Genomic DNA, 16670 nt, shown 5'->3' on the forward strand with positions numbered 1-16670 from the left:
AACATTCTATTTATCATTATAAAAAGAACAAATACAATACTCTTTGTTTTCTCCTTTTTTTTCTCCTTTTTTTTTTTTCTCCTTTTCCATCTCAGGCAGCAAGAATCGTTCTAAATCAGATCCTTGGAAACTACTTTTTGTCCGTGGTTTAAATAGACATTTTAAGGGCCCTTTCACACTGATGTTGCTCTTTGTCAAGAATGGCTGTTAAAGTCTCTTTTTTTTGTGTGTGACTTTAACGGCCGTTCTTGTGACGGGGCACAACGGGTCCCGATGGTTCCCATTTACTAATATGGGGGCCATCGAGCATCATTGTTTTTTGACGGGACTAGCAGGAGAAGAAGACGGCACATGCGGTATTTTTTCTCCCACTACATTCCCGACTCCCCCAAAGGCTGTCACACCGCAGTGTCCTACTGACAGTGTGAAAGAAGCCTAAAACCATGGGGACTTTAGTTGCTCACAAACTTTTTATAAATACAATTGGCCTTCCCTTTACCATGGAAGTAATTTCAGCTCTGAAACTTAGAGAAAAAAAGTTAGAATGCTTGCATGAAGAGAATTAAAGCGTTCCTTACTGTGAGGGTGGTTCATCTTTCACGTCAAGAATAATGGCTTCTCCTTTAGTAAAGCTCTCTCCTTCATAGTAGAGGCAGCCATCTTCACAACGAGCACTGAAATGTTGCTTCTCAACTTTTCCCCCTAAGCAGGACAGAGAACAAAGTAAAACACAAGGCTCATTCAGCTATCACAGCTTGTATTTTTCAGGAAAGGTTTCATCACAAAACTTTGGTTTTCACTGAACTCCATTCTTTCAACGGACAATTTTTCTCCATTATCAGGGCTGCTGCGGGCCCAGCGGTCAGACCCACACAGATCTGTTTATTCATTTTTGGAGTTGGGAATAGCCCTTTAAAGGGGTACTCCACTGCCCCAGCATCCGGAACATTTAGTTCCGAACACTAGGTGTGGGCTGCAAAGGTCGTAAAGTCACGGCCACACCCCACATGATGTCACACCACACCCCCTCAGTGCAAGCCTATGAGAGAGGGTGTGACAACAGCCACGCCCCCTTCCATAGACTTGCATTGAGGGGAGCAAAGCGTGATGTCACGAGGGCCGTGACCGTGATGTCATGACCCCTGCAGCCCGCACCCAGCGTTCGGAACTAAAGGTTTAGGACTCCGGGGCAGTGGAGTACCCCTTTAATGCCTATGGATTTAGAATGGGTGTCTCAGTCAACTAAACCTGAACAGCATAAACTTCCCCAAATCCTAAAAATTCCTCTGTAAGTCATTACAAGACTTTGGGCAGGTAGTATACTCCAGGAACCGGCTAAGCTTTGTTCTTCCTCTGGGAATTCCAAATGGTGAAATGTTCAGTACTTCTCACATTATATATGTATGGCTATATTTTTCAACCTTTTACATTTTAAAATGAATGTGTTGCCCATATATTAATTTTTTACCTATACGAGAACAAGTTATATTCTCTAATCTGTTTCTATTTTCTAAATGTGATTTTTTATTTTATTTTATAGTTTTTATTGTACATTATTATGGGGGCAGCAGTTTTACCTAAACTGTTAAAAGCATTTACAGCAGTGTAAATTTTGACAGCAAATCTTCATTTAGTTTTAGCCATTTAGTCTTTTGACTAACACAACATTTAGTTTTATAGTCATATTTAAATCATATGAATTGTTTTAGTATTAGTCGACTAACGGTCAAAAGATTTAGTCACCTCTTTTTTCCTTCTCATTGCCTTCCCTACTCATACCCCACTCTTCCCCCTCTCCAGCCTCTTTACCCTTCTCTCTCCATCCCTTGTCTTGGTCTACTGTTGCGTCCTTTGCTGCCTCATGTTTCTTCTTGGCGTCTAGTCTTTTCCTGGCTTTATGCTCCGACCTTAGCCCCTATGGGCTGTCTTCTTACTGCCCCTACTTCTTCCCTCTTGCTCATCCTTACCCGATTCTCTCTAATTCACCTTCTCCTTGCATTCACCCTCCGTTTTCATCCCCCCCCTTCCTCCTTAGAACGCTGATCATTTTATTTCAGGTTTCTTACTGTTTGAGCATTGTACGTGATATCTGGACCTACATGGTCACGTTCACTGTTTCACTACCTTGTATTACATGCTCTTTGTATTCTTTGTATGTTGAATAATTAATAAAAAGTTTTTGAATTTGAAAAGATTTAGTCAACTAAATATACTGTACAGTAGATTTAGTGGAATAAAATCTTATGGGTCTAGTTAAAGTGTAATGTAAATTCAAGAGAAATGCTTAAATAAAGCAAACTGATTATATGCTCCTGAAGTAAATAGCTATTTACCTGTTATTACAGACAAAATATTAGTTCTGATGGGTTCTCTTCCCAAATCTTCTCTACCTAACACTGTAGTCTATGCTTAGTTAGTTGACTAAAATGTTGATAGATTTTAGCTATAGATTTAGTCACCACAACTTAGCCACTGAAAAAGTAGTGTCGACTAAAACTATAACGAAAAATATTAGTTGTCAAAAATAACCCTGATTAGGAAATTTATGGAAAGTCCCATGAACATAGACACAATAGAATGGCCCAGACATTCATATGAAAGAGATTATTTAGTGTGTAACTTGAATGCTTTATGTTTTGTTTTGTGGGGGAAAAAAATGTGTTCTGACCCCTTATTTTTTTCACCTACAAGGCTGAGTTAGGCTGCATTCATACTTCTTTTTTACATTACGGGTGCCGGATCCGGCCTGGAGAGGGGCAAAACGGGCTCTCCCGTACCCCAGCCGGACCAGCGCTGAACTCCATTTACTTTAATGAGTCGACCGGAGTCAAACGGTGACTCCAGTCGGCTCATTTTTGACCCGTATCCGGTTTTGTGACCGGATCTAAAACCATACTATACTACGGTTTTAGGTCCGGTCAGGAAACTGCATACGGGTCAAAAATGAGCCGACCGCAGCCGACCGGTTGGCTCATTAAAGTAAATGGATTTCAGCGCTGGTCTGGCTGGGGTATGGGAGAGCCCGGTTTGCCCCTCCCCCGGCCGGATCCAGCACCCGTAATGTAAAAATGAAGTGTGAATGCAGCCTTAGGGTTCATTTTCTGTGCCATTAGCTGTAGTTTTAACTGCACCATTTTTATGTAGTCGTGACTTATTACATTTTTTTCTGCCATGTAATGTGGCAAGAAAATCAGCAATTTTGGCCTTTCGAATTTTTTTTTTTGCATTTATGCAATTGACCATGAAGGATCGGGCCAGGGGGGCCATGAGACACATAATGTTTATATGCAGCAATGGCTATTGATTTAATGATGGACACCGGAATCATCGCCTATATCAGTCATTACCAGCAGATATTAGCTGCTGATAGCAGTAGGCATCTGCTAGTTATGGTGCGTACCCCATTGCCTTACCCACCCCCTGATGTATATGTACGTCATGGGTTGGGGAAAGGGCTATACCATAGGTCATTTTCTGATGACACAATCCCTTTAAAAACTCAAGAATCAAGAACTGTGTAACAATCACTCACAAGTTCTCAATTACAGAGTACTGTAGCAGGCAAAATGTCAAACGATTTGCTATATCATGTTCACATTATGCTACCAAAATCATGTACCTGTAGAGATCTCATGGTTGCACCCTCAATAATACTAGGAGGTAGTATATGGGATCTGTAAACTGGAAAAAAGCTCCCGCGAACAGAACTTTTAGTTGTAGGTGAAAAACACATAGGGGTGGGGCTAGGAAAAAAAAGTGACAGGTAATAATTATTGTGGATTTGATATAACATATATTCTTATATAGGGAAGCATTATTATTTACAGCCATGATGCTCATTTCATAGAGACTCTCCATATGGGGAGGAAACCAATTGTTTATGCTCCATGATTGACATTGTAGGCGCTCAGGTGGAGGCCAGGAGCAAGCTGGGATCTCCCTATGTTTTCCATAGACCCCTGACCCTTCTGTCCAGTTTTTCTGTTAGATATTTACTGAAATTTTATTGTATATATTTTTTTTTTATTCCACTTTCAAAATTTACTTACCGTCCGATTTCCTTTTCTGGGGAGAAACCGCTGCTTTGGCCTGTAGTAAAAAAGCAAAAAGAGAATCCATCAAATGTATCTGTACAGTGACCCCCCCCCCCCCCCCCCGACCTACGATGGCCCCAACATACGATCATTACAACATACGATGGCCTCTCAGAGGCCATCGCATGTTGAAGGCAGCATCAACATACGATGCTTTTGTATGTCGGAGCCATCGCATAAACGGCTATCCGGCAGCGCAGACTGCTTCAGCTGCCACCGGATAGCCGTTTACAGTGCCCTGTGTGGTCCGCTGACGATCACTTACCTGTCCTCGGGGCTCCGGCGCGTCCTATTCGGGATCCCCTGCATCGTCGGCGCTCTCCATCGTCGTGATCACGTCACTGCACACGCCGTCCCATCATCCAATAGGAGCGGCGTGCGTAACGACGTGATGGCGGCAACTTGAGAGCGAGGATGCCGGGGAAGCAGAGGCCTTGCCGGAGCGTCGGGGACACCCCGGGGATGCGGCAACAGCAATGGAAGGCGACATCCAGGGCAGCGGTGATGGTCCGGAGCGGCGGGGACACGCGAGTATAACCTCCAATACCAGTGGTCGTCAACCTGCGGACCTCCAGATGTTGCAAAACTACAACTCCCAGCATGCCCGGACAGCCGTTGGCTGTCTGGGCATACTGGGTGTTGTAGTTTTGCAACATCTGGAGGTCTGCAGGTTGTAGACCACTGTCCTATACTTTACATTGCACGGATCCCTCAACATACGATGGTTTCAACAAACGATGGTCCATTTGGAACGGATTACCATCGTATGTTGAGGGACCACTGTATATACTGTGAAAGAATGAAAACTGCCCAGTGGTTGGAAGCTTCCATATACAGTGAATTGTTCCTTGCTGAACATCGTAACGTTTTCCTTTTAGCTCACAATTCAGTTCTCTCAATAACATATTAACTACAAATAAAATCTTATATTGAAATCCTGTTTTTTTTTCATGATTTATTTGAGGTCTTATATACATGTGTCAATGGCGCTCATAGCAGCCAATCAGAATTAAGCTTCCATTTTTCTGGAGTGGTTCTAACTGATTGATACAGAGAACAATGAAGCTATTATGTTTGTATGCACAATGCCAATTCTAGTTTTCATGTTTTATTTATTTTCTTTACAGAACAGGAAATCTTATTTAATTTTTTTAAATTTATTTATTTTTTAAATACAGTGGTCCCTCAACTTACAATGGTCCCAGGTCACAATATTTTCCAGATACAATTGTCTTTTCTGGACCATTGTAACTTGAAACCATACACTACATACAATACTACAGACAGTCCAGATCTGCAAGAGTGTAAATGGCTGGAAGAACTGACCAATCAGAATGGGCATTTCCCTGGTAAAACACCTGTATTTTTGAAGTGTATGCACTGGCTGGCTGGCTGGTAGTGCCCCCTACAGTACAGGGAGGTATTACATGTTCTGTACTACTCTTTACCTGTGCCAGGTATAGCTGCTCCAAGTGGGGCGGCTCTATTTTACTTTTTTAGGACACTGTGTGACACCAGTCCCACACGCTCGCTCCTGGCGCCCCGCCAGAACATGTGTTCATCCGCTACCTGAATAAAGAAACCTGCATTGAACGAAGTACCGTGAGTGCCCCCGTGATTTCTTTCTTTTTCATCTATATGTAAGGAGTTACTTTATCTGTATTATTTATCTATTGATTTTTCTTTAATCCTCACTTTTTCCTATTTTTGCATGACATGTTGTGGCTTCAAAACCAATTACCAGGTTATGATGTCAACATAAATGTTTTTAATATACAATGGTCATCTTGGAACCAATTAATATTGTTAATTGAGGGACCACTGTATGTGTGTTTACAATTGGGCTTTTTATATCACTGCAATTGTAATTATATGATTATAATTTGCAGTACATAATATCACATCAGTACAGACTATGTCAAATGTTGCAGCATTCCTCATAACATTCCCATAAAGATTATAGAACATATAAATTACCTTCTTAATAGCAGTCCAGTCCTCTAGGATATCTAGATCCCGCAACATGTAGACAATATAGGGACCTAGCATAATAGTCAAGGAGATCTACATTTTTACAGATATATAGCAGAGCTTTTATACATGCTAAAATAAACAAACAGTGAAAATAAATACATTTTCATTTTTACTTTTACTCCTGTTAATCTTTATTTATATTACATTTTAAAGGGACTATTCCGTCATTTTTTTATTTTTAATATTTCCCTGTAAACCACTTCCTGGTCTGGGACTTAAACTTCCTGTCTGTCCAAACTGATTAGCAAGACAAGGGGGATTCACTCCTCTTAACGCTGCTGGCAATCCTGGGGGCAACCTTCTCCCAGGAAAGTGACTATAGGCTGCCTGGTGCTGCAGCCTCGGGAGGGAGAGGGCACCGCGGTCATACCTACGTGTGCTTTGCAGATGTGGAGCTGTCGGTCACCTTTTTCCTGCAGTGACTGGCACATATGGAGTCCAGGGCATTGCACCTTCTCTCATGGAGAAAGTCACCAAAGACTTTAATTTAAAGGGGTTATCCAGCATAAGGGGATTTTAGTATGTACCTGGAAGACAGTAATGGACATGCTTAGGAAGGATCTGCGTTTGTCTTGGGGCTAAATGGTTATGTTGTGAGATTACCATAACACTGCGGCTAGCTGTTTGTGAACTAGTATTTCCTGTTTGACTTTTCTTTTTTTTTACTACAAATCCCAGAATTCCATCTTCCTCCCTCCCACAAATCAGCCACCCCACCCATTGAAACATAAATGAGCTGCATCCATTCAAATCAGTGTGGTTTTCAATCAGGGTGCCTACAGCTGTGGCATTAGTTGCAGTTTGATCCCTCCACCCATTGAAGCAGACAGGCTCCCTGTCATCAGCTGACTAGTGAGTCAGGTCTCTGCCGCATTGCAAGCTGGGAAAAATCTGAGACAACAGTCATTTTGTATGCTGTTAAAAATATATATTGGAGTGAAAATCACAGAATTGTGAGAAAACCGTCACACACAGGTACAGACACTATGCTATGAACTACACTAACTTTATAGCCCCTGTAGCATAGTCAAATAAAAAAAAAATTACTGGAATACCCCTTTAATGATTTAACACAATGGATAATTGCTTAAAGAGTATTTACAGCTCAGCTTGTTATCCTCAATTTATATGAAAGTGTCATTTTATCATTAAGGCTGAGTGGCCAGGGTGAAAACAAGATATTAGGATTAATTTAAAGTGTACCCGTAGTTTCATTTACCTTTCAGGATAAGCTTTCGGATAAGCTGAGGAGTAGCTCTATTTCTGGCCATTATATAACTTGCATATGGCATTTTTCAACAGATTTCTGCACTGCCAACTTAATCTCTAATTTGTCCCTGAGCTAATAAATGAAAGCTAGCCTGTTATGTCTCTCATATACTGCACCCAAATAGAAGAGGATGTCATAATCTAATATCACTTCATAGTACAACCTAAAAAGCAGCAGCAGCAGCATAGAAGACATCATAAAGCTGGCCTGAGCAGACTAAAGCTCGGTTCACACAGTGTTAGCGGTGTATTTTAGATGTACGCGTCAGGGGAAGTCCCCAACATATATGTCCGACGCTTAGCTATGATGAATGCCACTTAAGTGCCAACCATTACACATAGGGTCCCATGTTAAAAAAAAACGTATACTGCACATACATAATGAAAATTTATATCCAGCACACTGGTACTGCCATGGGGTCCAAAGTGGCACCCAGTATTGCGAAACTCTTTGTGGGACTTTTAGAGGAAAAAAAGTTGTGTACTGTCACCATTCTTTTCCAAATGTATATATTTTTTTAACATTTTGTTGACGATATATTTATTATTTGGGGAGGATCTCTGTGCCAATTGGAAGAATTTTTAAGTGATCTTAATTAAAAAAAACACCTGGGGATTACATTTTACTCACAACATTTTTAAATAACCATGCAGAGTTTCTCGATGTGGTCGTATTTCATGATGGAGGTACCACTTTAAGAACATGCACTTTTTTCAAAGAAGTAGATAGCAACAGCTTTCTAGACTTCTCCAGTTCCCACTACAAAAAATGGATTTCAAATATCCCTTACGGACAGTTTAAACGTGTCAGAAAAAAATTGCTCCTTGTTTGATGATTTTAAAAAACAGAGCGACACACTCAAGACATGCTTCAAGGCAAAAAAGTATCCCAGAGCCATTATAGAGTCTGCCTTCAAATGTGCCAGCACTCACACACAGGCAGATTGTCTCACTAAAACTACCCGCAACAAAACAGACGGCTGCGACCGGTCCTCCATCTTCGTCACCACATACACAAGGGAACATACACAAATTAAAGGGATCATGTGTAAATACTGGCCCATCCTACTGAAGGACCCCTACTTAAGCAACATTCTACCTCCAAAACCCACAGTTACTTTTAGAAGAGGACGGACACTACGCAATATAATTGCCCCAAGCAGACTCAAAACAGGCACCCCCCATACCAAGAATTTTTTGAGCACCACAGGCTGTTATTCATGTGGTATTCCTAGATGCAAGTGTTGTACCAACATCAATAATCGAAGCAAACATTTCATCTCCAACAAAACTGGTGAACAATTTGACAGTAAGACATTTCTTAACTGCTTCTCACATTATGTTATATATGTTCTAGAATGCCCATACAAACTCCAATAGGTAGGTCGCACTATTTGCTGCCTACGAGAACAAATCAATAAACACCAAAGTAACACTGCCCACGGTTTCCTACTGCACAGTGTGTCAAGACACCTCACCCTTGAACACAACCGAGATTTTGGATGCACCACCATTATCCCTATAGAGAGCATCCCAAGAGAAGACCCACGCAGATTCAGTACCCCGAGAAAAAGAGAGAATTACTGGATCTATAAGTTGCAAACATTCACTCCGTCCGGTTTGAACAAACTTATTGAATGTTCCCTAGGAGACCTCTACCATTCATGTGCGCTGCTAGATTTGTTTCACTAAGTTAATCTTGTATGATACCCGCCTATGTGTACCATCCTCTCCTTGGTACATGTCTAGTTTTATATCATCTATATATATTTTTATCATTACTATACTCTCTATAAATATAATATATTTTTGGAATACTTAGGGACATTTTTTATACACCCTCATCCTTCTTTTTTATATACATTTTTTTGAATTATTATTATTTATATTTATTGACATGTGGTCCAACCCCCTATTTTACCTAAATACACATTTTTACCACCTGATCTTATATTTAATTTATTATTTATCATATCTATTAGTATGGTATGCCACATTCCCTTTTAAGATAGTTCTATAAGGACCTTCATAATGGATATACACTGGTTATCTATAGATTTATTTCACCGCCTTACTGCACCATAGACTTCCTGTGCATTGGTATCCTACTTAAGAATATGACCCTCCGCATTCTTTACTTTTTATAAATGTTTTAACACTCTGGATCCAGTACCTGTATGTGACACTTTGAAGCGCTGCAGGTCCACTCTTTCACACCCACACTCCCATCTTACTGCATTGCGAGTGAATATGTACTCTCTGCGTTCCCATTGGCCCGGCCGCAACATGTGACTGCGGCTCTTAGTGACACATCCATAACTACTCTACCATTACAGTGTGACGCGCTCCTGGGACCTACAGTGCTACAGAGCGTAGGGAACTTAACAAAAAGCCAGCGATCCCGCAGGTTAAGTACTGTATTATATATTCTCTTTTGTTTTTTATAGTCTTACGTTGATTTCTACATATATTCACTTGCTTCCATTATACTGTATACCCGTTGATGAACTACCTGACATAACATTTGACCACTGGGCCATCCCCACAATCTGTTTGGTGCCAGTTCACACTACATTTAAATGGGCACTGTCAGATACAAAAACTTTTGAAATGTTGTAAAGTATGCAAAACCAATAGGCTTTGCAATTGCTCTCATTAGAAAATTTTCAGTATTTCATACTGAAAAAAGCAAGTCAAACAACTGCCCCCCCCCCTGCCTGCTTGGACACATACTAGTCCTGCTGTGTCCATGCATCATCACCTATGTCATGGACACACTTTCTTGATTGACAGCTGTGAGTGCAGGGCTCACAGCTGGAGGAAAAATCCTCCCACTGTCCGCTTGTGTCCCGCTACTGTCAGTGAGGACAAGCTAATGATAGGGGGAGATGTGAGCAGACAGCATACTGAGGGAGGGGGCGGAGACCTGCCCAGTGAGGCCACGCCCCCTCCCTTTGGGAGGAATTCAGACTAGTGAGCTAAATTAAAAGTGTAATAAAAAAATAAAGGTGCTAGACACATAAGAATTAGATGTACATGGTCAGGATTAGGTACTGAGTGATATATATAAAAAAAATTGTAGTATCTGATAGGTACGCTTTAAACATTTTGTTAATTGTTGTATTATTATACTGATCTAAGGAAGAGAGAGCTTCCCTCGAAATGCATCATCCATCTTGTTGTTTTATTATTTTTTTATTAGAATAAAAGTGATCCATACATGGATCTTTTGCAAGAAATTTCGTGACTCTGATGTTTGAGCCAGCGGCGCCTGGAATCGAGGGTCTACTTTCCCTATCTACTCTGAATACTACCACAGGACGGCTCTTGCTGATCCCTGGAGACCCTCCGGCTTGGCAGCAGGCTACATCAGTGTACCTCTATTTTGAGGTGATATGCTCTTAAATTTTTTGCCACAATGTGAGCGGCCACCTTTAAGGGGCTTGAAAACTTGACCACTGTATAACCACTTTACCACTGGGTAATACACGAGGCGCCATACACGGTCTATCATTACCAGATGTGATCATTTGGGGGTTTTGTTATTCTTCCCTGCTCTCTGTATTCTTTACGATTTGTTTTGGTGTCCGTGTATGTTCTTCCTCCCTTCCGAATGGAGGTATTGGATGTTATTACTGCTAAATTACTTACTTTCCCTACTGACCCTATTTTTTTTGTAGGAGATTTTAATGCTGTCCCGGACCCACAGCTTGATTGCACCAATGCCGTGGACCCTGGTCCTACTCAACTTGCGTCTTGGTGTCTGGCGTTGGCTCTCACTTAAGTCTGGAGGTGGAAGTATCCGACTAACTTGGGCTTCTCCTTCTATTCTGCGGTGCACAAGTCCTTCTCTTGTATTGACCTGGCCTATAGCTTGGCTGACCTTCTGCCTCTGGTAAGTGATATCTTATATACTAGTAGAGGGATCTCAGACCATTCTGCTCTTCTTCTTACTCTAAGATTAGGTCCCAATTCCTCCTCTAAACTCTGGTGTATGCATCCTGGGTGGCTCTGCTCTGAACCGGTCTCTGAGGCCCTGGGGGAGGCGCATGTTGGCTATTGGACTCATAATGGGGGATCATCCTGATGTTCTGGTTCAGTGGGATGCCTACAAAGCAACTTCGAGGGGAGCTTTTATAGCGGGGGTAGCTGGCCAGAGGGCCTCTTATGCAGCTAGGGAGCGGGCTTTGCAGTCAGAGATTGGGGTGCTGGAGGTGGCAGTGGTTAGGGATCCCTCTCCCCAGGCTGAGCAGGCGTGGGCTAAGGCCCAGATGCCTCTGTTGATTATACAAAAGGACCGGGAGCAGTTGAAATTGGTGGACAGGGAAGCAGCCTTGTTTGAGTTTGGGGACAAAATTGGAAGGCTTCTGGCTTCGTGAAGGAGATTAGGCCAGTGTCCTCTATCCCATGTATCCGTGGGTTAGATGGAACCTTAGTCCGAGATCCGGTGCTCGTAAATGGGGGTTTTCAAGCCTTTTATAGTGATTTGTATTCTTCTGGTTATTTTTGTGTTCCAGATGGTTTGGGTTAAATTAGTAGAGGAGGTGTCTCAGGCCATCAGGGAATTGCCCTCTGAGAAGACACGAGGCTTAGACAGGATGTTTGGGACCTGGTATGGCATGAACGAGGAGAAACCGATCCCTATATTACTTAAATTGTATAACGCAGCCTATGAGTTGAGGAGGCTCCCTGACTCTATGATGGAGGCCCTAATTGTTGTTATCTTTAAGCCCAGGAAGGATACGACTTTGCCGGACTCTTACCATCCTATTTCCCTTTTGAATGAGGATATTAAGATTCTCGCTAAAATTCTTGCAAATAGGCTTAGGGGGGTTATCACTTCCCTCATTCACCCTGACCAGACGGGATTCATGCCGGGTAGAGCTACAGATGTTAATGTTAAAAGGCTCCAACTGAACCTATCCTCCTCGGAGGGGGATGCTTCTGTGGGTTTTGTGGCCAGCTTAGATGTATATAAGGCCAGGTGAACATCTTTAAAATGATCTATCTTCCTAAGTTTTTGTATCTCTTTCACCTCTCTCCTGTTGTTCCTCCTAAGTGGTTCTTTAAACAACTGAATGCTACTCTGAGATCCTTCTACTGGCAGGATAGACCTCCGAGACTGAGTCAGGCTCTCCTCCAGGCACCAAAGCAGAGTGGGGGCCTTGCAGCTCTGAATATGTATTGCTATTTTCTTGCTTCACAGCTGGTCTACGTACAGAGAAGTAGTTGGAAGCTACAGCAAATATGGTCTTGATTTTCTGTCTAGTTACATTAGGAAAAATGTGAAGACGCATCAAAGCAAGCTTGGCCACCATGACAGAACTGCGATGGTGGCTGTATCCACAGGAAATGGACCAAAACCAATGAAAGGGTCCTGAAATGTCTGACATTATAAATCTTCTAAACTGTGCAGAAGAAACATGTGTTGCATAAATGTTTCAACTTTCCAAGTTAAATAGGATCACTACAATGACAATACTTCTTTAATAAGGAGTTTTCCTCATAACCCCAAGAGTTCTGAGAGATAATAATTATTAACCTCTAATGATATTACCAGGAATATCACAATTAAAGCTGCAGTCCTGGCATTTTAATTTTTTTTACTGCCTGGCAATAATATTTGTGGCTATGATGACTTTTCGGTCTTGCTGTCTACCTTCCACAGTTACTGCTGTGTGGGGACTGGAAGTCACTTTCCCTATACCTCTCTACAAGACTCCATACCTGATTCCCGCTTCACGGAGCAGGTTTACCTTATTCACTCCCAGATCCGTATTTGAATAGCTTACAGTTACTGTTCCAGCAAGAATAGATAATCCTGCAAAATGATATATATATATATATATATATATATATATATATATATATATATAAGTTTAACTAAAGGATACCAGAAACTAACGGGACCCTTCTCTTCTTCTCAGATCGGAATGGATCCCACTTTCTGCGGCTTCTTTTTGATCTTAACTCTTCGTCCCACCACTCTAATGAATGAGAAAATACATGTTAGGCATGGTGATAATTGTTTAGGGGTACAATTCCAGTAAGTTGCAGTAGCTTCCATCATAGGCTAAGATGGTTTGTCCATCTAGTACCTGAGGCAGCTCCTTCCAATAATGGGCGGATCACACAGGTCTAGGTACTGTAAGACCAAGCAATAAGCCACTGTAACTAATGGAAGTTACCAATGTATTCACATTTTCCTTTTAAATATGTAGAGTTACATGGTGCCCATTATAATACATGCCTTTTCCAATCTACAGGAAAGGCATGTGGTATAAAAGGCAACACAGCAAAACACAGCAACACAAGTTTGACAGGTGTGTAAACTCTATAAATAAATACCAGTGTGTGACCCATCAGTATGAAGATTACTTTCCTATTCGTAGATTCATACCAGATGAAATGTCTATGCTCTGGCGATCCTCCTCCAGCCTTTGGATACGCTCTAGAAGTTCACACTGCATGTTATCAAACAGGAGAACCTTCTCACTCTGCAAACATAACATATGATAAATTGATGGATGAATGATAAAAACACAAGACTAGGAAACATTTAGAGCGAGCAGAAGACTAAGGGTCATACAAACTACATGACAACAATTTACTTTAAAGGGGTACTCCGGTGAAAACCTTTTTTCTTTTAACCCCTTAAGGACTCAGCCCATTTTGGCCTTAAGGACTCAATTTAATTTTTACGTTTTCATTTTTTCCTCCTCGCCTTCTAAAAATCATAACTCTTTTATATTTTCATCCACAGACTAGTATGAGGGCTTGTTTTTTGCGCGACCAGTTGTCCTTTGTAATGACATCACTCATTATATCATAAAATGTATGGCGCAACCAAAAAACACTATTTTTGTGGGGAAATAAAAACGAAAAACGCAATTTTGCTGATTTTGGAAGGTTTTGTTTTCACGCCGTACAATTTATGGTAAAAATGACGTGTGTTCTTTATTCTGAGGGTCAATACGATTAAAATGATACCCATTATTACATACTTTTATATTATTGTTGCGCTTAAAAAAAATCACAAACTTTTTAACCAAATTAGTACGTTTATAATCCCTTTATTTTGATGACCTCTAACTTTTTTATTTTTCCGTATAAGCGGCGGTATGGGGGCTCATTTTTTGCGCCATGATCTGTACTTTTTTTTGATGCCACATTTGCATATAAAAAACTTTTAATCCATTTTTTATAATTTTTTTTTAAATAAAATGTATTAAAAAAGTAGGAATTTTGGACTATTTTTATTTTTTTTCGTTCACGCCGTTCACCGTATGGGATCATTAACATTTTATTTTAATAGTTCGGACATTTACGCACGCGGCGATACCAAATATGTCTATAAAAAATGTTTTTTACGCTTTTTGGGGGTAAAATAGGAAAAAACGGACGTTTTACTTTTTTATTGGGGGAGGGGATTTTTAACTTTTTTTTTTACTGTTACTTTTACATTTTTTTACATTTTTTTTTACACTTGAATAGTCCCCATAGGGGACTATTCATAGCAATACCATGATTGCTAATACTGATCTGTTCTATGTATAGGACATAGAACAGATCAGTATTATCGGTCATCTCCTGCTCTGGTCTGCTCGATCACAGACCAGAGCAGGAGATGCCGGGAGCCGCACGGAGGAAGGAGAGGGGACCTCCGTGCGGCATTATGAATGATCAGATCCCCGCAGCAGCGCTGCGGGCGATCCGATCGTTCATTTAAATCGCGAACTGCCGCAGATGCCGGGATCTGTATTGATCCCGGCACCTGAGGGGTTAATGGCGGACGCCCGCGAGATCGCGGGCGTCGGCCATTGCCGGCGGGTCCCTGGCTGCGATCAGCAGCCGGGATCAGCCGCGCATGACACGGGCATCGCTCCGATGCCCGCGGTTATGCTTAGGACGTAAATGTACGTCCTGGTGCGTTAAGTACCACCTCACCAGGACGTACATTTACGTCCTGCGTCCTTAAGGGGTTAAATCAACTGGTGGCAGAAAGTTAAACATATTTGTAAATTATTTCTATTAAAAAAATCTTAATCCTTCCAGTACTTGTTAGCTGCTGAATGCTACAGAGGAAATTCCTTTCTTTTTGGAACACTGATGACATCACGAACACAGGGCTCTCTGCTGACATCTTTGTCCATTTTAGCAACCATGCATAGCAGATGTATGCTAAGGGCAGCATGGTGGCTCAGTGGTTAGCACTGTTGCCTTGCAGTAATGGGGACTTGGGTTCAAATCCCACTAAGGACAACAATAAATAAAGCGTTATTATTATTATAATGTCAGCAGAGAGAACTGTGGTCGTGATGTCATCAGAGAGCATTCCAAAGAGAAAAGAATTTCCTCTGTAGTATTCAGCAGCTAATAAGTACAGGAAGGATTAAGATTTTTTTTAATAGAAGTAATTTACAAATATGTTTAACTTTCTGCCACCAGTTGATTTAAAAGATAAAAGGTTTTCACCGGAGTACCCCTTTAAGGGCCGCACTATAACAGTGATCAGCAGATGAACAAACATTTGCTTGTTCATTGGCTGATCCATGCGCCTTTTATATGGGGTAATAATTCAACTGATAATCACCCATGTAAAAGGCCCTTAATGGATGTTTTAATATCCAAATATAGTGCTCTAGCTCAGTGTTTCCCAACCAGGGTGCCTCCAGCTGTTGCAAAACTACAACTCCCAGCATGCCCGGACAGCCTTCGGCTATCCGGGCATGCTGGGAGTTGCAGTTTTGCAACAGCTGGAGGTACCCTGGTTGGGAAACACTGCTCTAGCTTACTCCTTGGAAGGGTTTCACAAGTCATCTCCTAATATTTCATCCATCAACATAATGTTTCTTCCCCATTCAGAGTAAGCAAGATGCTTTAACCCAATCCAACATGACAATAGACAGGAAGAAAACAAAATCCAGGATTCTACTCCCTCATACCGTATTTTCAGGAAACTGTGGAGGAGAGGGAATAAATACAATTCCAAAAGTCTGTTACTTGCCTCTAAATGTTGCTTAGCACCTTGCAGTTCACATTCATATCGATTTTTTATGACATCCAGACAAAATCCCTTATAGATACCTGAAATAACATAAATCCAGACATAAGACTATAGGGGGAGATTTCTCAAAACCTGTGCCGAGGAAAAGTTGACCAATTGCTCATAGCAACCAATCAGATCGCTTCTTTTATCTTCGAGAGGCTTTTTTTTTTTTTTTTTTTTTTTTTTTTATGAAAGAAGTGATCTGATTGGTTTCTATGGGCAAT

At 41.3% G+C, this 16670-nt stretch overlaps 1 protein-coding gene across 1 annotated transcript in view; it reads right to left on the bottom strand.

Annotated features, from left to right (window-relative positions):
- BRMS1 (BRMS1 transcriptional repressor and anoikis regulator) overlaps nt 1-16670 on the bottom strand; it is a 36609-nt gene that overhangs the window by 1199 nt on the left and 18740 nt on the right. Inside the window, exons 5-10 of the mRNA XM_056527305.1 lie at nt 16405-16484; nt 13798-13894; nt 13292-13384; nt 6072-6136; nt 4050-4089; nt 579-702 (exon numbers count right to left, since the gene is read on the bottom strand). Coding sequence (XP_056383280.1) covers nt 579-702; nt 4050-4089; nt 6072-6136; nt 13292-13384; nt 13798-13894; nt 16405-16484 — 499 coding nt within the window. The remainder of the gene's footprint in view (nt 1-578; nt 703-4049; nt 4090-6071; nt 6137-13291; nt 13385-13797; nt 13895-16404; nt 16485-16670) is intronic.

Source organism: Hyla sarda, chromosome 6 (genome assembly GCF_029499605.1).
Source record: "Hyla sarda isolate aHylSar1 chromosome 6, aHylSar1.hap1, whole genome shotgun sequence".
Classification (NCBI taxonomy): Eukaryota; Metazoa; Chordata; class Amphibia; order Anura; family Hylidae; genus Hyla; species Hyla sarda.